Source organism: Mus musculus, chromosome 10 (assembly GCF_000001635.26).
Source record: "Mus musculus strain C57BL/6J chromosome 10, GRCm38.p6 C57BL/6J".
In the NCBI taxonomy this organism is placed as follows: domain Eukaryota; kingdom Metazoa; phylum Chordata; class Mammalia; order Rodentia; family Muridae; genus Mus; species Mus musculus.
The window spans coordinates 33,855,543-33,881,503 of record NC_000076.6 but is presented as its reverse complement, the minus strand read 5'-3'; the positions used below and the strand labels follow the sequence as shown (position 1 = coordinate 33,881,503).

Below are 25,961 nucleotides of genomic sequence, written 5' to 3'. Positions count from 1 at the left end.
GGCTATAAATCACCACTTAGCCCTAATAAATTCTGAGCTGATCTTAACTCATTTCGAAACCCTATTGCACTGGTCCACATATCTATCAGGATGGTCTTTCCTATAATATTTTAATGGTTATCACTGAAATAGTTTTTATGAACAGTGTACCTTGACAATAAAACATAAGATGCAAAAATAAGAAATTGGAAAAGAATGTAAACTATAAACCCCTTTCTGGTTCTTATTTCTTGTATATAGTTCTGCATAGATACAAAAAAATTCCTTTCTAATACTCCATAACTCATAAGTATTTAATGAAATACTATGTTTTGTATGAACAGATTAGAATCAAATTATTCTTATTAGCAACAAAATATTTGATTAAGACATACCTGCAACAGATTTAAGCCATCATGACGCTCTCTGCCATCATGGAACCTGAAACAATGAAGCTATGAAACATGGAACCTCTCCACCAAGGAACCAAATCTATTTGCCACATAGTAAAAGAATGTGATAGCTGGGCGTGATGGTGCACGCCTTTAATCCCAGCATTCGGGAGGCAGAGGCAGGCAGATTTCTGAGTTCGAGGCCAGCCTGGTCTACAAAGTGAGTTCCAGGATAGCCAGAGCTATACAGAGAAACCCTGTCTTGAAAAACAAAACAAAACAAAACAAAACAAAACAACAACAACAACAACAACAAAAAAGAGAATGTGATACAAGCCAGGTTTAGTCGTACACACCATTAATCCCAGTACTCAGTAGGCAAATCCAGTCTAGTCTGAGACCAGCCTGATCTACATAAGTGAGCCTAGGGACCCAGGACTATGTAGACAGACCCTTTCTCAAAATAACAATAGCAAACATCTCCCCAAACAACAAAAGAATATAACATATACCACAATCATTTCAAATGTCATTGATTTATTTATTTCTGCATACAAGGGCAGTGTGATGTATGTTATCATAGTCAAATGGCCATACAGTAAAAGATTGTTCCTAGCCCCTGGTGCTATTAGCACTGACTAGGAGGACCTAATGGGAAAACTCATGTGTATGGAAGCATGCCTTTGAATGGGATATTCAGCCCTTAACTTCCAGCTTTTTCTTCCCATCGCAGCTAGTGGTTGTGGTGAGAATTACTTTGCTCTGCCACATTCTACAGTGTGGATTGCCTTGCCACTGTCTGTGAGTCAACAGTTTACTAAATAACACATAAATAAAACCACAAACCAAAATCAGTTTTAAAAAGATTCATTTATTTTTTTATGAATGTGACTACACTGTCACTCTCTTCAGACACACCAGAAGAGGGCATTGGATCTGATTATAGATCATTGTAGCCACCATGTGGTTGCTGGGAATTGAACTCACATCCTCTGGAAGAGCAGCAGTCTGTGCTCTTAACTGCTGAGCCATTTCTCCAGTCCTCCAAAAATCAATTTTTGATAATCATAACTAGGACAATCTCAGTATTTTGTTACAGTGATGTAAAGTGGACCAACTTGGATTGGTTCCATTTGATGACTGTTATGAATGCTGCTACCGTATATGTTCATGATTCAAATTTAGTAAACATTTTGTCTACACTTGCTTTATTAATTATATTCTTTCTTTATTGAAAATTTTAGATTTACCTATATTTCTAGTTATTAGTGACTTTATATTAAATGTTTAACAATTAAATTGATATGGCCTAGTTTCAATTAGTGATACGTGAACACAGAACTGTTTTCTTACTTTTACCTTTTGATTAAACTGGCAATTATTTAATCTTTGGTTTTTTACATCTTTAGCAAACTGAGACCTGTTATATTGTTTTAAAAAGTCACATTTTTATAGTTTAATTACCAGAATAAAGGGATTCTTTTTGATTGTTTGATCCAAAATTAATTGAGGGCCAAAAAAAAAAAAAAAAAAGAAAACCAAGAACTATAGAATACTCAAAAAAGATAGCTATAACCTGTGTTTATGCTTTCCTTTAAACTTTTTTTTTTTTTTTTAAGGAAACCAATGCTAGTAGCTCCATTTGAAATTTATGTCATGGAAAACAATCTAGGCACAAGGTAATCATTTTGTCTGTGAATTATGTTTTATAACTAATAGTTAAATGAGACAAATATATTAATTTTAATATTAAAGTACAACCTCTGGCTAGTACATTTTCATATGGTTTATTCACGTGGTGATTAATATTCTACTCCTCATTTATGTCCCAGATGAATTTTAAGGGGATGTTTTTCATGTTTCTGTGAAATATCTTGTCAAATCTTTCACTCTGATCCACAGTCAAATAATGTTTCCAGTCTCCAACAACACCTAATGGGAGAAGCACAGGATAGTCACTAAGTAAACAGAGCTCTACTGTCTACAACTTACTCTACACATCACTGAACTCATAGTACGGATCAGTTGGATACCTCTCCTTATATTACTGATCAGTAAAATAAACCAGTTTAGGAGCATAGTAAATAGATATCACTAACTACTACTACCTAATCATAATCAATTTTTAGAAAGAAAAATCCTTTAGTAGGTAAAAAATACATTAGAATTTTAAAGCTACATTTTGCCATCTATCAATCATTGTATTAAGAAAACACTCATACTTCAAACACAAACTTTTGAGATAGATGTGAGGCTTTTTTTTTCCAAACACAAAAAATGAATTCTAAATGTTTTAGCAAGTAAAATCAAAGTGACACAGGGTATCAGAACAGCGGATGTTATAATTTTACTGGAGAAGAATTTGGAATAGCAAGTTGGTAGTGGCACATGCCTTTAAACCCAGCACTTGCAAGGCAGAGGCAGGTAGATCTCTCTGAGTTCAAGGCCAGCGTGGTCTGCAGAGTGAGTTCCAGGACAGCCAGGGCTACACAGAGAAACCCCATCTTGACAAAACAGAACAGAACAGAACAGAACAGAACAGAACAGAACAGAACAGAACAGAACAGAACAGAACAGAACAAAACAGAACAAAACAGAACAAAACAGAACAAAACAGAACAAAACAAAACAGAATTTGGAATAATCACTATATCATTTAAAAGGCAAATAGCCATTTTGGATTTTCAGCTGTCAGAGATGACAATATTAAATTATTATTTGCATTTGGGACAGATGACAACCTATCCTGGGCAAGACATTTGGTCTTGTTGAGAATGAGATGTGAGAGTTGACATTCAGTGGCAAAAAGAGACACACAAGAAGAGTTTCTGAAAAAATATAAAAATCCAGAGATACTAAAATATGAGCTGATGTTCAAAGATATTACAAGGGAAAATGACATTCTTATCCACATCACGTGGCTTATAATGAGTTTGTGGTAAAGCATATTGTTTTTGATTTATTCAATTTATAGCAGATATAATTATTAAAATATTATTCTAATTTTTATAATGGAAAAAAACCCTCATACACAGGGAAACACTTTAAACCTCATCTTCAAATTACAAACATAGGCAGGGGTGTGCTGCAGAGACAAGAGGAATGTGAATTCAAGCCTTGTTTGCCTGGGGAATACTGTGAATCTCTTCTCCCCATCCTCCCCCCCCTCCCTCTCTCTCTCCTGCCCTCCCTCTCACACAGACACACATGTATACACACACGTGTACACACACACACACCACCACCACCACCACCACCACCACTACCACCAGCAGCAGCAGCAGCAACAACAACCACAAAACAGAGCAAACCAAAATAACAAAACAAGAGCACATAATGAATTAGAATCTTTACTTCTAATACATCTTTTGCCTAGGATAAGACTGCTAATACAAAAAAAAAAAAAAAAAAAAAAAAAAAATTGATCTGTGAGGGCCAAAAGGAAGGAAAGTCATATTTACTTAGTAAGTGAAATTTCCAGAATTTGTATTAAAACATTACTAGGAACTTAGTCCCTCTATCTGTTAAAATATTTGATTCTTCCAAATATCATTATCACCTGGAGAAATACAAATACATTGGAAATTAAGATTATTTGGCCTGAGTATAAGCACGCAAGGGAACATTCAACATTTTTTGCTACTACAGACCCCTGAATATTACCTTTGCGAAGGAAACTTCCCATCTCATTTCTTGTTCCGAGTTCATCTTTTATAATGTGTTCATAGTTTGCTCTTGGGTCAGCTTTCATTTTCTGAAAGGTAGCTTGTCTCACAACAGCATCCACATCTTCTTCACTCAGTTCTTTCTCCAGAAAACTGCAGATTTTAAGCACTGAGCTTCTGAGGTCCTGAAACAGTCATCGGCTGAGAAATTAGTGACCTTATGAGTTACAGCCAAACTTGTGATATGAATGAGTAGGGTTTACTTTTGGAATGAAAAGATTGTTCAACATTTATTCACAGAAGCAGGGTGAAGCAAAAGGCTGAAATCATTATTTATTGGCATTGATACAGAATAGGCCTTTAATAACATACAATGTCTTTGAGACTCTGTAGCTTAAACTAGCTTGGAACTCAATACTCTAGGCTGCTCTCAAAGTTAGAATGGTCTTCCTGTTTAGTGTCCCATGTGTTGGGATTGCAAATAGGAGCAACTACACTTCTCTCAACATATGTGAAATAAAAACATCGACAAACTAGTGGAAGAAGGAAAGTACCCCAACACAAAACACTGTGTATTAAATGCCATTAGCTAAAAATCACACTTGGGGGGCATTCACGTGGAGATGGGGTGGGGGTGGGGAGGAGGTGTGGGATGTGGAGCAGAAGGAGGGTGTATGGGGGGGAATGGAATGTGGAGTGTAAAAAAATAAATTAAAAATAAAATAAAATTTTAAAAAATCACACTTGGTTGAGAAGAATGTAATAATTTCCACCAGAGATCCGAAATAAGTCAAATTTCACTCTTTTTACTTAGCATATTACTGGGAAGTAATAGGCAGAGCTTTTGGCCAATGAATAGAAACATAACATCTAAATTAGAGACAAGAAGTACAATTTTCTCCTTAAAGCAGACAGCATGATCTCGAATGTACAGAACCAGCAAAAGCACACACACAGTAAGTTTACAAAGTTGTAAGATAGTAAATAAAAAAAAATCAATACACAAATATTAGTTTAAATTCTAAGTAATAGTAATGAGTTATTTGAAAACAAAATAATAAAACATGAACTTTGAAATGGTAGGGTTAAAAATAATAAAATAAAAAATAAAAACTAATAAAAAAATTCTACCCTTTAAGAATAAACTTGAAAAGGTGATTGACTGATCTATCGAAACCAACAAAACTTTGATGGAAGAAAAAGAAAACAGAAATACACAGGACACTATTCTACACAGATGAAGTGGGCAGTTATGTTAAAGGTTCTATGCAATCTGATCCACAAATTCAGTGTAGTCCTTATTACAATTGCAGGCAGTTTTTCATTTTAGAAGAAAACATGAAAGAAAGGAACAAATTTCAAAAATATTTATGAAATCTCAGAGACTCTGAACAGCTAGTCTTGCAGTAGAAGATTAAATTTGCAGAAGTCAGATTTTCAGATTTCAAAATTACTTCATTATATTTTACCTATTTTCATTTGTTTATGCATTTATGCATAGTATTTATTTATTTTTGTATTACACACAAACACATTCTCCCAGAGGACAACTTGTAGGTGCTAGTTCTCTCCATCCACTCTTTATGTCTTGAGGATTGAATTTAAGTCATCAGGATTGGCCGCAATCCCACTGAACCATTATCTCTACATAGAAATATCTCTTCAGTGTCATGGCAATCTTAACAGTGTGGTAATGACTTGAATATAGCAATGGGAACTAATAGAATAGAATAGAATTATCAGGAACCATCTCTCACTTAAAACGGCAAATGATTTTTTATATATATATTTTTTTATTACGTATTTTCCTCAATTACATTTTCAATGCTATCCCAAAAGTCCCCCATACCCCCTCCCCACTCTCCTACCCACCCATTCCCACTTTTTGACCCTGGCATTCCCCTGTACTGGGGCATATAAAGTGGCAAATGATTTTTGATATGACTGCTAAGAACTTTAAATGGGAAAGTTCACTCATTTCAATTAATATTCTTGAGGAAATTGGATGTCCAAATTCAAGAGAATGAAGTCAAATTCTCATAATGTATTTTTTTTTTTACAATTTAGTTATGTTTCAATTTTAGTTTTAACAAAAAAAAATGTTATTTCAATATCCCTATTTTATTCAACCAATACTTGTACAGTAAGTGAAGGAAACTTTTGTCACCAAGCTTTGGCTAAATGTACTTAACAAAAAATATAAAAATGTTTATGGAACCATTCATTGAATGGTTTCTGTACAGATATGGCCAGAGTTTTAAAGTAATGACAATTTTGAATTCTATTAACAACAAAACTTCAACATACAGAAGTAATTATTTCCTCATTAAATATACACTGAATCCACAAAAACTGCCTAATCTTTGGATAATGGAATTCTTTTTTTATTAGCTGTTGTTTTTAGTAACTTGTTTATTTTTATACATTACATAGCTTATAGCCAAGAGGGGTTGTCTATTCAGATAATATGTACCATGAAGTCAATTTACGTGGCTTTCCATAGCATTTGACAATGAAGCTAAGCCATTTTGCATGTGAATGTGTTAGTGGAAATAAAACACAACTGGATATACTCATGGAATCAGGAGATTTCATGCACCTAATATAGGAAGTCAAGAGCCTAGCAGGTATGTTTCCTCTGTACACAACAATATGTGGAACACTAGGGCATATGAGCAATTTAAATGGATATAGAACTTTTAAACCAGCTACATGTCTAGGAACTTTCAGCTCTGAATGATTCTAATACCCTTCAAAGTGTTCCCCATAAGAGGTTCCACACCAGTGAATCCTCCTAGCAATTATTTCTGATTGGAACCTATGGTTCTAAATTTCTCAGAATTATAGAATCAGCATGCTATAAACCATCGGAGTGCCTATTTCATAACTGGCTCTTGCCAGGAATTTAAAAAAAAATTGTATTTACATTTCAAATGTTATCCCCTTTCCAAGTTTCCCCTCTGGACCCCCCATCCCACCTTCCCTCCTCTTGGTTCTATGAGGGTGCTCCCCACCCACCCACCCACTTCCGCCTCCCTGCCCTGGCATTCTCCTACGCTGGGGCATCGAGCCTTCACTGGATGAAGGGCCTCTCCTTGAAACAACTGAAAATTGGCCAAACATAAAATTAAGATCTTAAACTATCGGTCAGGCAGTGGTGGCACAAGCCTTTAGTCCCAGCACTTGGGAGGCAGAGGCAGGCAGATTTCTGAGTTTGAGGCCAGCCTGGTCTACAGAATGAGTTCCAGGACAGCCAGGGCTACACAGAGAAACCCTGTCTTGAAAAACAAAATAAAACAAAACAAAACAAAAAACAAAACAAAACAAAACAAAACAAAAATCTTAAACTAAGATTTACAACACAGAATTTCACAGTGCTATCTTGTATATGCTTCTACACATACAGAGAGTCAAGGAAAATTTGTTAAATTGATTACACTAAACTTTAGAAATCATATGTATATGGAGACATATTCAACCAAGTGAAAATTTTACGTATACAATGGGAGCATTATAAGTCACTTATCTGGTATAGGATTACCCCTAGAAATCAACAATAACAAAACCAACCCAGTTAAAATTTTAAATAATTCATCTCAAGGGACTTTGGAAACATCCATTAAGCATTGGAGAAAATGCTCTAAATTATTAGTCATTTGGGAAATGAAAACTGACAAGAAAAGCACAGCACTTGTAACCTATTACAATGGCTATTCCCTAACAAATGATGGAAAAGAAGGCAGTGAGTCTTTATCTCTACTGGTGATAGGAATGTAAAACGGTAAGGGTAGATGCATGAATCATCTTTCCAAATATAAAAATGAATGCCAATTTAGAGAAGCTTGAAATTCCTTCCAAAATTAATGAAAGTGGAACTTCAGAGGACTCTCTGCTCAAGATACAAGAAACAGAGATGGGGTTTCAGATGGGTACCAGAGGATTTGGGTCCCTGCTAAGCTGTCTTATGTTAGGTTCCACCTGTGTAAGTGATCATTTGTGGAAGAAATTTAGTGTCGTGTGTGAATATAATAATAGGATTCTAATGCTAACTGATTTATACAAATTACTTGGGTGCACAATGTTTGACAAATATAGAAGATAAAGACACTAAGGCCATAAAGAGTATGAAAACTAGAACAATGCAGCTAAAAGAAAGAGATTGAACTTGGGTTGTCAGGTATTCTCAGCAAGCCTGTTTACACTCTTAGCCACATCACCAGCCTAGACTTTGAGTATTTGCTTCCTGACTCTTTGCCTCCCTGGTTAGCTCATGGACTCTAATGATGTAAATCCTCTTTTACTCCTGATTCAGTGTCTGCATAGAGAAATCATTCACTCATTTTTTCATTAACCAACATGTTAATATTTTTTCAGAGAGTGATAAAGATTAACCCCTTCTCTTTGATTTGTGCAGCATGTTAAGTTACTGTTTGAGGAGTAAAGCAGCCACTGCCAAGCTAAAGACTCAAGATTTGCTTGGCAAGAAGAAGGAGGATATGCTGAAAACAAAACAAAACAAAACAAAACAAAACAAAACAAAACAAAACAAAGCCCTGGATGATCTGAAGGTGGAGCTGTTCCAGCTTCAGTTCACCAAGTTGGCAGGTGGTGACAGGAGTCATGTGAAAAATCCATTACCCATGTCCTCACTGTCATTAACCAGACTCAAAAAGAAAACCGCAGGAAATTCTACAAGGGCAAGAAATATAGGCCTCTGGACTGGTGACCCAAGAAGACATGTGCTGCCGCTTAACAAAGCATGAAGAGAAGCAGAAGACCAAGAAGCAGCAGCAGAAGGAGCAGCTCTATCCCATGTGCCAGTATACAGTCAAAGCCTGAGGTGGCAATGACAATAAAGTGCAAGACTTGAAAAAAAAATTTTGTGGCCAATCTGAAAAATATCCTATAGTTTCGTTTGAGAGACGTGCTCCAAAAATCTTAAAAACTGGAGGAAAGTGTCCTATATGGTCATTTCTGGTCTGTAGATCTAATTGTCCACAATTTACAGTAGTTTCATGTTCCTTGGTAGCCTTCGTTAAGTACTGAACATGAAAATCTATGAGAAGATGGATCATCATGCCAGGTCTAGCATCCCTGAGGATATAGCCAATGGAAATGAAGTCACCTGTCAGAACCTTATTGTTATCTAGTGTTATAGCTGTATATTTGCAACAACAAGACATGGATTCAGTTTATGGGTCATCAATAGAATGAAGAGTAAATAATTTATGACATATGTCATACACTATATTTGTAAAATAGGTTATTACTCAGATATAAAAATGAAATAAAATTCTGTCATGTGCAGTAAAATGTGTGAAGCTAAGGACACTGTGCAAAGTGAAATAAGCTAGAAAAATGCCATGTGTTCTCTAATATGTTGAAAATTATAGTACAATTGTGATTAATAGTTATTTGGATTAACAGTGATTGGGAAGGGTCTTAGAGGAAGAACAGATGATAATTCAAGAAGAGTGGCTAGATAATCCATCTACTCTATTGCATATTGTATTCAATGCATACTCTATTTCTATGTAGGAACACAATATCAGACACCATTAATATATAATTATCATGTGGTAATCAAGTGTTTAATAATGAAAGCCATTGCTGATGTGAATTTTTGAGGTTGTTTTTACACAGGTGGTTGCACAAGAAGCGACCAGAAAAGATTATGGTAGAGGGAGAAGAGGGTACTGAGGAAGTCCAGTCAATGAGACAAAGGTAGTGTGGGGCATTGGGCTATGCAAAGACAGTCTGGTCTCCAGTCGAGCTGAGGTGGAACCTCTGGACCCGGTGGTGATAATTCACCTACATGGGATGGAAGGAGTTTTCTCATGTCTCCTGGAACTCTGGCTCCTGTTGAAGTTACCAACCCCCACAGCCCTCACAGAAGAAGCATGGCTAGCAGTCACATAGACAATGTCCCAAGCTTCTGCCCTTCAGGCTAAACTCCTCCCAGTTACCTAGCAACAGTAAAGATAACAGCACACCATAAGGAGGGCTGCTTGGCCCCACCTTGCTCTCTTACTCTCCTTACTCTTACTCTCTCCCCTCCTTTCTCCTCATCTTCTCTTCTCACTCTCTTACTCCCTCTTACTCTCTCTTTCCTACTTTCTAGTCTTTCTTCTTTCTCTCTTTTCCCCCTTTCTTGGACATGGCCAGTCTCTCTCTGTCTTCTACCTTTTCTCTTTTCCCCTGCCTTTCTACAATAAAGCTCTAAAACCACAGACTGTCTCTGTTCATCAAAGCCCGCTGAGCTTACTCTCGCCTGTGTGGGAATCTCACTCCCTCAGCCTTCTCCCCCATAACCCCAGGGCTATAGGGTGTTGCCCTGGGCCCCCTGGTCGGGGGCTGCACCTTGTCCACCCCCTGTCGAGTGGGGTCAGTGGCTTAGATGCCCACCTGGGGCCAAGTGGAAAGTGTCTGGCATCCCTCCTGTGTCCTTCTGCCCAGAGCATAGGAGGAACTCTGGCTTGACGTGGGCTATCCTATCTTGCCCCTCTTTCCCCTGCCCCCCTTTAGTTCCCACAGATGGTAGCAAGAGGACGGGACGGTTACACCATTCATATGAGACAGAACCAGCTAAAGAAGACACTTTGCAAACAGAGACACATCAGAACTCCAAGTTTCCCAAGACTGACTATAAGTGATCTAGTTCAGGCTATTTATGCTCTCTTTCTCTCTCTTCCTCTTCCTCTCTCTCTCTCTCTCCCCCCCTCCCCATAGTGTTCCTGGCAAGCTTCCTCCTTGCTCCCTCTCTCACTCAGGTTTCAGCTGCAAGCTCCGGACCCTTGGCTTTGATCTGTGACTATGCAAATGACTCTGCCTGGCAGCAGCACCTGCCAAAACAGTGCTTGCTCTGAGCTCTGTTGGTCCCTCCCTATTCCTCCTTTAGTTCCCACAAGGTAGGACATTAAGAATCATCTCCAGCAAAAAACCCACTGAAGAATGAAGTGTGGAGATACCTGGGAGAATGTGCTTTCAACCAAGAAAAGAACAGTGTAAAAGATATCATCTAAAAGTAACTCTGGAGAGACTTGATGTCCCAGGGAGTGGGAAGACCTGGCTGGGGGTAGGGTGGGAACATCCTCTTGGAGACAGGGGGAAGGAGGAATGGGATAAGAAACTGTTGGAGGTCAGACTGGGAGGGGGTCATCGATGAAGTATAAATTAAATTAATTAAAAAATATGGGTTTCTCATCTTACCTTCTTCATGTCTTCAAAGCTCATGAACATAATATTGAAATCATGTCTGTGTTCATACCAGCCTCTTATGTGGTCAAACCAAAGGCTTCCTACCACTGGGAAGAAAGGTAATGAGTAAGAATGCAAGCTGTGTGTGCCTATAGTAAGCAGCACACTCTATCCTTTCTTCTCTGTTAGGAAAATTTCAGAAATAAAACAGTTGCTGCAATGGACATCTGTATTAGTATTTAAGATGTTTAGTGGTTTGGGGAACAATTAACTGACATTTATCAAAATACCCTATATAAATTTACCCACACAAGTAGGAAGGAAGCAACACCCAAGGGCCTGAGGCTGAAGATAGCTTTAAGGCACACTGTTTTGTTTTCCTCCTTCTCCACAGAGGGTGCACCTCTCTATTTCTCCTCTTGTTTAATAAGATATCTGGGCAACAATATTCACTGTGTAAGGTAGCACAGAATCTAAATATTATCTTACAAATGAGTGAGACCTTGGCTCCACACTGTACGAACCTCTTGAATTAATTAATCCTCCTAAAGTACTGTAATGAACACCTGGGTATAAAACCTTCCACAGGCCCATGGGAAACATACACTCACCTCAACATTCTCTCTGCCAGAATGGATCACTCTACTCTTGTCACTAGCTGCAAGGAATTTGTAGAATAGCTGTAAACCAAAATACTTCCTTTGCTGCCTTGACAACCCTTCAATGGTGCGCAAAGGTACAATAACCAGGTGGTGGCAAATGGAGTTGACATATAATTGTCACTCAAGATTAATTCTTTGGGTTTTGCTTTTTGTTTGCTGACATTGATTTTCTTTCTTCTTTTCTTTTCCATTTTTCAGAAATAAAAGTTATGGATTTACATTTCATTTCCCTGTTCCATTTCTTTAAAATGTGTTCTGTAAGTCTGAAAATTTGGCCAGCTGGAATATTTGGTGTAATTCATTTATGTCTGGGTAAAAGGATGAATACTTACCATCTCCATCTAGAAATGTTTGCATAAAACTTTCTACAGTGTCTGGATTTTGAAATATAAGCATCAAATTTGAGAAATGAAAATAGGAGATCAAAACATCTTTAGGATTTCTGTAGATATAAAGAATCTGTAGATAGAATTATAGAATTATTTCCTTTAACATTCCTTGGTTAAGCTTATAAATTACCAAAACAATTTACAGTATTTGAGTATGACAATAAGTATAATTATTTCCTCTAGTATTTGACCTGTGCAAAGGCAAGTTCCTATTTTGTCTTTTTGGTATTAGAGACAGTATTGTAATAAACATCTTTTCTCCATGGCATTTCATACATGCCCAAGAATGTATCTAAGTTCTTAAGAAGTAATATTATTTGTAATTCATAAATACTGAAAGTTAATTTGCCTTATATTATCAAAATAAACTATATTACAGCTTTGACAGGAAAATTAATTTGCCTTGAGTGTCAATTAATGGGTATTATGTGATATTACATGTACAAAGAGGGCATGGAGGAGATAAGTTTAAAAACAAAAAACAATAACCAGATCAATATACATTTTTCTCTATATCTTTCAGAAAATTAATATAGGTTAAAGCTATAAATAGTATAAAAATTCACACATAAAAATAATAATCTTGTCTGTCCACAATCCTAGAACCTAAGAGTCTAGGGCAGGAGGAAGATCTCATGCCAGCCTTGGCTCTACACCAAGTCTTTATCCAGAAAAAAATAAAGGAATAGAGGAAGGAAAAGTTAGGAAAAAACAAAAGAAAACAAAACACAAAAAACATATCTATACCCTTAAAGCAAATAAAAATTTATTAAATATGAGTTAATTAAAAAACAATCAGTTTGATAACACTAAAATTAAAAATGTTTCTAATAGATCTGAAGTGCTAGGGTGGGTTTGTACCCATGTGGTGGCCTTCTGTTCTCATTGAATACAGGAAGAGAGGGATGAGGGTGTGTGAGGGTGGGACTAGGAGGAAAGGCAGGATAGGGACTGCAATTGGGATGTAAAGTGAATAAATAAATAGATAAAACAAAAGAGAATGTTGCTAATCAAAACATTCATGGAAAAGCAATGTGAGATGTACCACATTTTCTGTATCCATTCCTCTGTTGAGGGGCATCTGGGTTCTTTCCAGCTTCTGGCTATTATAAATAATGCTGCTATGAACATAGTGGAGCATGTGTCCACAATGGAGTACTACTCAGCTATTAAAAAGAATGAATTTATGAAATTCCTAGCCAAATGGATGGACCTGGAGGGCATCATCCTGAGTGAGGTAACACATTCACAAAGGAACTCACACAATATGTACTCACTGATAAGTGGATATTAGCCCAAAACCTAGGATACCCAAGATATAAGATACAATTTCCTAAACACATGAAACTCAAGAAAAATGAAGACTGAAGTGTAGACACTATGCCCCTCCTTAGAAGTGGGAACAAAACACCCTTGGAAGGAGTTACAGAGACAAAGTTTGGAGCTGAGATTAAAGGGTGGACCATGTAGAGACTGCCTTATCCAGGGATCCACCCCATAATCAGCATCCAAACGCTGACACCATTGCATACACTAGCAAGATTTTATCGAAAGGACCCAGATGTAGCTGTCTCTTGTGAGACTATGCCGGGGCCTAGCAAACACAGAAGTGGATGCCCACAGTCAGCTAATGGACGGATCACAGGGCTCCCAATGGAGGAGCTAGAGAAAGTACCCAAGGAGCTAAAGGGATCTGCAACCCTATAGGTGGATCAACATTATGAACTAACCAGTACCCCGGAGCTCTTGACTCTAGCTGCATATGTATCAAAAGATGACCTAGTCGGCCATCACTGGAAAGAGAGGCCCATTGGACACACAAACTTTATATGCCCCAGAACAGGGGAACGCCAGGGCCAAAAAGGGGGAGTGGGCGGGTAGGGGAGTGGGGGTGGGTGGGTATGGGGGGGACTTTTGGTATAGCATTGGAAATGTAAATGAGCTAAATACCTAATAAAAAATGGAAAGAAAAAAAAAAAAAAAAAAAAAAAAAAGAAAAGCAATGTGAATTAGCTGAAATAGATTCTCTTCTAGAAGTGATGTAAAGTAAACTGACTGAAGAATGTAAAAAAAAATGTTGGCTGATGACAGAGTCTTTTCACAAAATGAAAAATAGTTATGTCCAATAAACATCAAACATGATTACTCTCACTATGAATATGAAAATTAAGATCTACTGGAGACACATTTTGGTAGCTGCCATGTTAATAAACATTTAAAAGTCTGATAAAATATCGTTCACTACGCATTAAAAAAATGATAAATCTATTTTCTATAGAAACAAAGCTGAGTACTTTGGTACTTGTGGCTATGCAGTTCCATTTATAGATGTGGATTCTAGAGAAGCTGGTGGAAGAACATCCAGCAGACAGATACAAGAGGGTTCATAGCAGCTGCATTATAATAGTCGAATATTGAAATAACCTAATTATACAGTACTTAGAGAAGACATTTTTATGAGTACAGTAAGTGACTAAGCTTATGACATACTTTGGCTTTTTTGTCCTTGAGACCTTTTGGTACTAAGTAATATGGAATGTGGGAACTGAAGATGCGAGGTGATGGCATTTTGGCATAGTCTAATTTGTGAATATTGTACTCAAAAAATGGTGCTCTATCTATTGTTTCGATGTTTTCAGTTCTGTTCCGATGACCCTCAAAATAAATCAAGGAAAGGATCTGCTGGGTCCAGATGGTACCTGTAAAAATAGATAACAATCCTGTTTTCAGTCTTGAGGTAGGTTTTATAATGAATACCAACACTAGTGCCATCCATCTAAAAAAATTGATTTGGGCCTTTTCCCCCCTTTACACTCTAAGCATGATTGGATACGCTCAGTTATCATTTCCTTTTGTCTGTATTTAACACTCAAGTACATAAGGCTGGAATCAATGATTCTTGTTCCATTCTCACATGAATGAATGGAGGTGGTTGTGGTGCAGATTGTTCTAGTAGTGTCTGTGTACTCTATGTTTCACGTGGAGTCCTTTTGGTAATGTTTAACTGTTATTTATATAACATTTGCAGGTATTCACAGGCAAAGTACTTTGTCACTACATGTGGACACAGTGTGTCAGATCAGATCACACCAGGGGGAGTGGTGTTTACATCTTACTGCAACTTTTTCTTTTCTTTTCTGTTTTTAACTGTTTGGACCCTTCTACCATATTTTTTTCTTGATTTTCATAAAATATATATCAGATTACTGAATGTCACTTTCTTGTTGTTCATGAGTAATTTCATTTCTGAAATTGCTTCATTATTTGTTTGCCTGTAGTAAAACTATTAGAATCAAATATTTCCAGTTTCCACCCCTTCTCTTGCTTTGCATGTTCAAACACTTCTCTGGCATATTCCCAGCAACAGATCAGAACACACATGTTGAAAGTGGATACAAAAGATTTCAGTGTTCTTACTGATATTTGGTTTCTTGATCATTAGTGTCAAGTCCTACAGTAGAAATATTTGGGAAATACAAAGTTACAATGCTATTCCCTTTAAGGACAGACCCAGATGTGATTAAATAAATATCATAGTGGTGAAGTTATTGTTTTTGATTTATATGTTACCTATAACATGCATTTATTAAACTTTAAAATAAAACTTAGTAATGAATTCTATTTAATCTATTTCACTAGGTTTCATTTACTAAATTAAATTCATTATATAGATAATAAGTTTATTATTAATAATAGATAAATTATTTTTATAATTTATCATTTATTAATGTTTTTCCCATTAAATTCACTGCATAAAAATAAAAATAATGTATTAATTAATTATTGCTTATTGATGGTTACCTCAGATAATTAACTGGTGGACTTGATTTGCTTGGTCACTACTTCCAAGAAGTGTGATGAGTCTTAAATTTTGTAAGAACTGCTCATGACATCAGTCCTCAGAGCTTGTAATAATGTATGTGTCTGGTATCCTGCATTGCACAAGATGAACAGCCATTGTCCATTTCAATCTTACTGAGGACCTTCATAAGCTCCTAGTGAATGTTTAGTGGCTGAGTTATTTAGTTATTACCTACAGTGAAACAGATTTCTTTTCTCACAGAGTTTTTCAAGTTCTGTAACATATTCTACATTGCAAGGATGAAAAGCAAAGTAGAATTTAGTACAAACAAATATTTTTGCAAACTATCCTTACTAAAATGGTCTAACATGACATAAAAGCTTGGTGTTATTATGTAAGGACAAGAATACTTTGAGAGAAGCATGAGAAATATTAGCAGCTGTAGCTTTACTCTTTAGTCTGTGTCAAAAACTCAAACCAAGACATCCAAGTTTCATCTTCTGCTGAAGATATACTTTTGCTATGAAAATAAGAAAAATCCTTAAGGAATATGCTTCAATTCTTTACAAATGGAATTTGAGAGGATGTACCTGCTTAAAAGGACTATACAATAAAACAGAAGTTTTTATGACTAGCTTGTCCTGATTAGGCTTCACAAACCTAAAAAATAATCCTAGGAAACCCCACTGCTCAAGAATTTTTTCCTGCTTTCTGAGAATTTGAAGAATATTACAGTTATCTCAGAAATCTTGTCAACAAATTAAATGTATTGGAAATTGAATCATTGTTTGAGAAAAAGCCTCTAAATAATAAAGCATTTTTCTTTTGCAGAAAAAGGTTTTGGACTAGCTCAGTCTCATTCAACAGGCTAAGGCATTCATCATCATTTACCAAGTAGCTGCTATTGGCCAAGGACTTTTTACCTCTCTATTTTTCCACAATAAATTAAAATATATGCATAGCAAAATGTGCCATAGGGACTTGAGTTTCATTTAATCTTTCTTTGGCCATAACTTGTTCTAAAATTTAGGTTGCAGTGGCAGCTGATATTGGTTTTCTTATGTGATTTGGAGTCAGCATAGAGACAAATCCTTGCGCATGTGTGTGAGGAGTTATCTCTATTAGGTTCACCTACTTGGGTTTCCTAACTGAAGATAGAAGGTGACAAGCTTCTGCCAGAGTGACTTATTTGACATGATAAATTCTTTCATTTTTGCAATTAGAAAAGAAACTAATACAGTTTAATTGGCATCACTATGTTGAGGACATTTATACACTTATCAAACCAAAACAAAAGATCAGCATAATATGTCTAAATAAGACACTTACCAGACTTTGGATATGTGACAATGAAGATGTCATCATCTCGAATTTCATAATTTTCTATATTTTCCACTACTTCCATTTTAACTAAAGTTTTCTGAAAATTATAGCCTTTGAAGTTAAGCAAATATTCATCTTTATTGTCCATAATTTGTTACCTAGAAAAAAATTTATTCACAATCTTAGACTTTTTTTTTTTTAAACAGGGTTTCTCTGGCTGTCCTGGAACTCACTCTGTAGACCAGGCTGGCCTCGAACTCAGAAATCTGCCTGCCTCTGCCTCCCAAGTGCAGAGATTAAAGGCATGTGCCACCACCACCCAGCCACAATTTTAGACTTTTACCATAGTAAGTAATAGTTACTGAGTGGTCTACATGTGACAAGCACCACTGAAATGTCTCTCATGTATTAAACACATTATGTATACAAGATTATTTAAATTTATAAGAGTCTTATATTGCTACCTTTTTATTATCACTGTACGAGATATGAGGAAACAAAGACGGCAAGAACTTAGATATATTTTTCTATAATTAGATGTGGGAAAAAGCAATTCTAATTCTAAATATACAAATGTGGAATTAGGGTACAGGGAATATAATCAAGATATTCAACATTGTTCATTTGGTAAACATAAATACTTGATAACTGTTAGACACAGAATTCAGGTTTATAATATAAGAGTGTCTTTGTATATTATAACTTTATTCCTTATACTTTTGCTATGAAAATAAGAAAGATCCTTAAGGAATATGCTTCAATTCTTCTACTAGAGTACAAATCACATTTTAAAACAATTTTTATTAGATATTTTCTTCATTTACATTTCAAATGCTATCCTGAAAGTCCCCTATGCCCTCCCCCTACCCTGCTTCCAAACCTATCCACTCCTGCTTCCTGGCCCTGGCATTCCCCTGTACTGGGGCATATAATCTTTGCAAGATCAAGGGCCTCTCTTCCCAATGATGGCTGACTAGGCCATCTTCTGCTACATATGCAGCTAGAGACACGAGCTCTGGGGTGCTGGTATTACATATTGTTGTTCCTCCATAGGGTTAGAGATCCCTTCAGCTCCTTGGGTACTTTCTCTAGCTCCTTCATTGGGGGCTCTGTGTTCCATCCAATAGATGACTGTGGCCATTCACTTCTGTATTTGCCAGTCACTGGCATAACCTCACAAGAGACAGCTCTATCAGGGTCCTATCAGCAAAATCTTGCTGGCATATGCAATAGTGTCTGCATTTGGTGGCTAATTATGGGATGGACGCCCAGGTGGGGTAGTCTCTGTATGGTCTTTCCTTTAAGCTCTGCTCCAAACTTTGTCTCTCTAACTCCTTCCATGGGTATTTTGTTGCCCATTCTAAGGAGGAATGAAGTATCCACACTTTGGTCTTCCTTCTTCTTGAGTTTCATGTGTTTTGCAAAGTGTATCTTGGGTATTCTAAGTTTCTGTGCTAATATCCACTTATCAGTGTGTGCATATCATGTGAGTTCTTTTGTGATTGGGTTACCTCAGTCAGGATGATATCCTCCAGATATATCCATTTGTCTAAGAATTTCATAAATTCATTCTTTTTAATAGCAGATTAGTACTCCATTGTGTAAATGTACAACATTTTCTGTATCCATTCCTCTGTGGAGGGACATCTGGGTTCTTTCCAGCTTCTGGCTATTATAAATAAGGCTGCTATGAACATAGTGGAGCATGTGTCCTTCTTACCAGTTGGAACATCTTTTGGGTATATGCCCAGGAGAGGAATTGCTGGATCCTCTGATAGTACTATGTCCAATTACAAATTACTTTTTACCTCTCACTGGTGCATTTAAACTCCACATCTGAGGGGCAACTTCTAATAAAAATATCTTATCTGACTAAAACCAATAGTCTTTAGAAACATCCTTCTTTGGCCACAAATATTGTATAAAAATATTAATAATGGTACTATACTTTAGAACAGAAAATAATATAAAATGTGTTGTAAATATTTTGTTTAAAAAGCATGCTATAGAGATTCATGTTTCCATATGGAATTTTCATGCATACTTGTTTGAAGTTACCCTTCCACACTCCTCCCAGTCTCCATGCTTTCTGCTTATGTCTACATTCATTATTTACCTTACCTGTCATAAATGTTTTATTACTCAAATGTCTTCTTTTCTTAAAATATCTTTTCCCCTCTTTTTGTCTTTTTTCTAGTTCCATTATGTATATTCAAATTCCCATGTAACTACATATATGTAAAATCTGGAAACTAGGATCTGCATAGAGTAGAGGACATATGATGCTTTGTCTTGATGAGCTTAAGTTACCCCACTTAATACAATATTTTCTAGCTTTATCCATTTTCATTTAAACTCCACAGTCTCATTTTTATCCATTCATTGGTAGGTAAATATTGAGTCTGATTCTGTTTCCTTGTTATTGTGAATATAGAATCAATGATGATGATGATGATGATAGCATAAAGGCCAATTAAAGGCAAAAATTTCCTTCTGGTCAAGAGAATAAAATCTCTGACCTGGGTGGACATCTAGCATTATAGACAGGCAGTACAGTGATCTGACTATGGGATACCCTAGGAAGGCAATTTTATCTTAAGCCATATAATAAAAAAATAAGAGGAATAGTTTTCTATTATTAAGATAATGTACTTGTCATCTTCAGAATCCCAGTCCTCTAGTGTTGTCCCTATAAGCTACCATGTGTGTCTGTTGGGTCTGTCCAACATTTTCTTTTTCATCTTTTACTTTTAGGTGCTAGCTAGAGATAAATATGCTTTCTCTGATACTGTGGGTGTTTCAATTATTTTTAAATCTCCCTTCCTGCTATGTGGTTGCTTGTCCACAAAGTTGCTGAACTCCATGCTGGTTCAACTCAAATGGTAAGCCTTTTTCTCTTTCTTTTTCCTACCTATAAGCAGGGTCTGAGATTTCAGCTTGTCTGCCATGGAGTTTTTCTTTTAAATTTATCTAATACATTTGTCCATGAGGTTACATTGAGATTATAGTCTGATTTTAAGTTCTTTTATTACTGAGACAAAGATTCCCAGGAGGGAACTCTGATATCCCCAGTGGCATGTGTGAATCTTGAGGACTCCCCAAAAATCTTTTGGTAATACATGAATGCAGGTACCTGTTTGAAATGATATAAATTCTCTTGGGCATATTTGGAAGAGGAGTAGAGCCGGCTCATATTGTAGTTCTATTTTGTTGTTGTTTTTTTGTTTGTTTGTTTGTTTTCAAGACAGGGTTTCTCTGTGTAACTCTGGCTGTCCTGGAACTCACTCTGTAGACCAGGCTGGCCTCAAACTCAGAAGTTCTCCTGCCTCTGCCTCCCAAGTGCTGGGATTAAAGGTGTGTGCCACCAATGCCTGGCTGTAGTTCTATTTTTATGAATTGCTTTTAGAAGACTTTATCCTGATATTTGCACTATCTTCATCAGCTTACACTCCCACTAATAATTAATAAAAATTCCCTCATCCTTTCCAGTGTTTGTAGAAATAAGGTAAAGTTAGAAAGAAGGAAAGAAGAAAGAAACAGTGAACAAACAAATGGACTGCTGGACTCTTCACAAAATAACCCAGGGATAGAGGGAGATCACCCATCTGTGATGTAAGTCATGTTGGAAAAACATTAGTTTCAATAACAAAGAACAAACAAACGAACAATCAGAAGAAACTACAAAACAGATTTCAGAATCTCTTCCAAGGGACTCCGTTTCAATGAAGGATTACCTCCATCCAGAGTGAGTGTTACTGCTAGGCATTGGCACCACAGCTCAAAACTAAGGGAAAGTGAGCATGTCCAGGATCGTAGGATCGGGGGTGAGGAAGATGCAACATCTACTCTAATACCACCAGGAGTAACTGAGACCAGCAGGATCCAGGGACCCAGGAACCCTGCCTAACCAGGGAATCGGAATGCTTCCAGTCTGTGCTGGGTTTACCTTGGGCACAAACTCTGCAGCCAGTACTACAACACCCAAAGGAGGCTTCACTCCCACACACTCTAAAACACCAAGGATCCCAGGATCCCAGGAGCTTGGTCACACCAGGATTGCAGGGTCCCAGATACAGCTTGACTCCCAGGAACTCTGACATATCCAGGATCTCAGAATCACATGATTCCAGAATCACAGGATCACAGAGACAGCTGGACTCTGAAGAGTTCTGATTCAGTCAGGATTACAGGAAGGACAGTCTCCCATCAGATATAGTGAAGGCAGGGAGCACTAAAGATAATCAGATGTCAGGAGACAAATGTAAAAACAGAAGCAACAGAAACCAAGACTACTTGGCATCATCAGAAAACAATTCTCCCACCATAGCAAGTCCTGGATACACCATCACCTGGGAAAATCAAGATTCAGATCTAAAATCACTTTTCATGATAATGATGATAAAGGACTTTAAGAAGGACATAAATAACTCCCTTAAAGAAATACAGGTGAACAGAGGAAACAGCTAGAGGCCCTTAAAAAAGAAACACAAAAATCCCTTAATGAATTATAGGAAAATACAATCAACCAAATGAACCAAATGAAAAAAACCATCCAAGATCTAAAAATGAAAATAGAAACAATAAAGAAATCACAAAGAGAGACAACCCTGGAGTTAGAAAAACTAGGAAAGAGCTCAGGAGTCATAGATGCAAGTATTACCAACAGAATACAAGAGATAGAAGAAAGAATCTCAGTGACAGGAGATAACATAGAAAACATTGACACAACAGTCAAATAAAATGCAAAATGCAAAAAGCTCCTAACCTAAAACATCCAGGAAATCCAGGACAAAATGAGAAGACCAAACCTAAAGGTAATTGGTATAGAAGAAGGAAGATTGCCATATAAAGGGCTAGTAAATATCTTCAAGAAAATTATAGAAGAAACTTCTCAAACCTAAAGAGAGATGCCCATAAACATACAAGAAGCCTATAGAACTCCAAATAGACTGGACCAGAAAAGATAGCCCTCCCATCGCATAATAATCAAAGCATCAAATTCATTAAACAAAGAAAGAATATTAAAAGCAGTAAGGGAAAAAAGATCAAGTAACATATAAAGGCAGTTGAATCAGGATTACACCAGACTTCTCACCAGAGACTATGAAAGCTAGAAGATCCTGGGCAGATGTCATACAGACCCTAATCGAACATAAATGCCAGCCCAGGCTACTATACCCAGCAAAACTCTCAATTACCATAGACAGAGAAAATAAGGTAATCCATGAAAAAAACCAAATTAAACACTACTATCTTTTCACAAATCCAGCTTTACAAAGGATAATAGATGGAAAACACCAACACAAGGAGGGAAACTACACCCTAGAAAAAGCAAAAAAGTCATCTTTTATCAAAACCCCCCAAAAGATTGCCACACAAACATAATTCCATCTCTAACAATAACAATAACAAAAACAAAAAAAGGAAGTAACAATCATCATTCCTTAATATCTCTTAACATTAATGGACTCAATTCCCCCCACCCCCAAAAGACATAGGCTGACAGACTGGATACATAAACAAGACCCAGCATTTTGCTTTATACAGGAAAGGGACCTCAGTAACAAGGACAGGAACTACCTCAGAGTAAAAGGTTGGAAGACAATTTTACAATCAAATGGTCCCAAGAAACAAGCTGGAGTAACTGTTCTAATATCAAATAAAATCAACTTTCAACCAAAAGTTATAAAAAAGTATAAGGAAGGAAACTGCATACAGGTCAAAGGAAAAATCTGCCAAGATGGATGCTCCATTCTGAACATCTATGTTCCAAATGTAAGCGCACCCACATTCATAAAAGAAACTTTACTGAAGCTCAAAGCACACATATCACATCCCTCACAATAATAGTGGGAGACTTTAACATCTCACTCTCAGCAATGGACAGATCATGGAAAGAGAAACTAAACAGAGACATAGTGAAACTGACAGGAGTTGTGAACTAAATGGATCTAACAGATATTTATAGAACCTTTCATTGTTAAGCAAAAGAATAGTCCTTGTTCTCAGCACCGCATGGTACCTGCTCCAAAACTGACTATATAATTGGTCACAAAACAGGCCTCAACAGATAAAAAATTGAAATAATCCCATACACCCTATCAGATCACTACAGACTAGGGCTGGTCTTAAATTCCAACAAAGACAATGGAAAACACAAATACACATGGAAGCTATACAACACTCTACTTAATGATAAATTGGTCAAGAAAGAAATAAAGAAAGAAATTAAAAGACTTTTTAGAATTTAATGTAAATGAAGACACATCATACCCAAATTTATGGCACACAATGAAAGCAGTGTTAAGAGGAAAACTCATACCTCTAGTGCCCTTCAAAAAGAAACTGGATAGTGCTTACACCAGCAGCCTGACAGCACACCTGAAAGCTCTTGAACAAAAAGAAGCAAATATACCCAAGAGGAGTAGACTGCAGGAAATAATCAATCAACCAAATAAAAACAAAACAAACTATTCAAAGAATCAGCCAAACCAGGAGCTGGTTCTTTGAGAAAAATCAACAAGATAAATAAACCCTTAGCCAGACAAACAAGAGGGTACAGAGACAGTATCCAAATTAATAAAATCAGAAAGTGAAAAGGGACACATAACATGGAAATCCAAAAAAAAAAAAAAAGCATCATATCCTACTACAAAAGTTTATACTCACCAAAATTGGAAAATTTGGATGAAATGGACAATTTTCTAGACACATACCAGATGCAAATGTTAAAAGAGGATCAGATAATCCATCTAAACTGTCCCATAACTCTTAAAGAAATAGAAGCAGACATTAAATGACTCCCAACCAAAAATAGCCCAGGACCAGATGGGTCTTAGTGCAGCATTCTATCAGACCTATGAAGAAGACCTAATACCAATACTCTTCAAACTTTTCCACAAAATAGAAGCAGAACGAACACTATCCAATTCATTCTATGAAGCCACAATTAAGCTTATACGCAAACCATACAAAAACAAAATAGAAAGAACTTCAGATAATTACATTGATGCAAAAATACTCGATAAAATTTTTGCCTAATGAATCCAAGAACATGTCAAAAGTTTCATTCCTCACAATCATGCAGGCTTTACTTTAGAGATGCAGAAATGGTTCAATATAAGGAAACCCATCAACATAATCCACTACATAAACAAACTCAAAGAAATAAAAAAACACATGATCATCTCAGTAGATGCTAAAAATGCATTTGAAAGAATTCAGCATACCTTCATGTTAAAAGTCTTGGAAAGATCAGGAATTTAAGACCTGTACCTAAGCATAGTAAAAGCAGTATGCAGCAATCCTGTAGCCAACATCAAACTAAATGAAGCTATCCCACTAAAATCAGGGATTAGCAAGGCTGTCTACTCTCTCCCTTTCTATTCAGTATAGTATGTGAAGTTTTAGCTAGAGCAATTAGACAACAAAAAGAGATCAAAGTGATACAAATTGGAAAGGAAGATGTCAAAATATCACTATTTGCAGATGATATAGTCTTATACTTAAGTGACCCCCAAAATTCTACTAGAGAACTCCTAAAGCTGATTAACAACTTCAGAAAAGTAGCTGGATATAAAATTAACTCAAACAAATCAGTAGCTTTCCTTTACTCCAAGGATAAAGAGGCTGAGAAAGAAATTAGGAAAATGACACCCTTCACAATAGTCACAAATAATATTACATACCTTGGTGTGTCTCTAACCAAGCAAGTGAAAGTTCTGTATGACAAGAACTTCAAGTCTCTGAAGAAAGAAATTAAAGAAGATCTCAGAAGATGGAAAGATCTCCCATGCTTATGGATTAGCAGGTAAATGGTCAACTTGCCAAAAGCAATCTACAGGTTAAATTCAATCCCCATCAAAATTCCAACTCAATTCTTCATAGAGTTAGAGAGATCAATTTTCAAATTAATTTGGAATAACAAAAAACCCAGGATAGCAAAAACCATACTCAACTGTAAAAGAACTTCTGGAGCAATCACCATCCCTGACCTCAAGCTGTACTACAGAGTAATAGTGATAAAAACTGCATGGTAGGGCTGGTGAGATGGCTCAGTGGGTAAGAGCACCCGACTGCTCTTCCGAAGGTCAGGAGTTCAAATCCCAGCAACCACATGGTGGCTCACAACCATCTGTAATGAGATCTGACTCCCTCTTCTGGAGTGTCTGAGGACAGCTACAGTGTACTTACATATAATAAATAAATAAATAAATAAATAAATAAAATAAATAAAAAAACAAAAAAAAACCTGCATGGTAGTTGTACAGAGACAGGCAGAAAGATCAATGGAATAGAATTGAAGATCCAGAAATGAACCCACACACATATGGTCACTTGATATTTGACAAAGGATCTAAAACCATCCAGTGGTAAAAAGACAATATTTTTAACAAATGATGCTGGTTCAGCTGGCAGGTCAGCATGTAGAAAAATGCAAATCAATTCATTCATAACATCCAGTTTATGTTTAGACAACATAACACAGATATGGATACACCATGGGCCAAGGTAGATAGTGCTGGACATCCAGGAGTTAATGAGTGAGCACA

At 36.6% G+C, this 25,961-nt stretch overlaps 1 protein-coding gene across 3 annotated transcripts in view; it reads right to left on the bottom strand.

Annotated features, from left to right (window-relative positions):
• Positions 1–2,028: 2,028 nt before the first annotated feature.
• Positions 2,029–25,961, bottom strand: part of Sult3a1 (sulfotransferase family 3A, member 1) — a 28,456-nt gene continuing 4,523 nt past the window's right edge. Inside the window, exons 1-7 of one of the 3 annotated variants that reach the window (NM_020565.2) lie at positions 23,732–23,782; positions 17,416–17,567; positions 14,775–14,983; positions 12,228–12,354; positions 11,246–11,340; positions 4,035–4,221; positions 2,029–2,303 (exon numbers count right to left, since the gene is read on the bottom strand). In NM_020565.2, the coding sequence (NP_065590.2) occupies positions 2,182–2,303; positions 4,035–4,221; positions 11,246–11,340; positions 12,228–12,354; positions 14,775–14,983; positions 17,416–17,557 (882 nt within the window). In that variant the 5' untranslated portion in view covers positions 17,558–17,567; positions 23,732–23,782 and the 3' untranslated portion in view covers positions 2,029–2,181. Of the gene's footprint in view, positions 2,304–4,034; positions 4,222–11,245; positions 11,341–12,227; positions 12,355–14,774; positions 14,984–17,415; positions 17,568–23,731; positions 23,783–25,097; positions 25,129–25,961 lie in introns of those variants that run through there. The other 2 variants (XM_011243194.1, XM_011243193.1) reach the window with 2 other exon arrangements.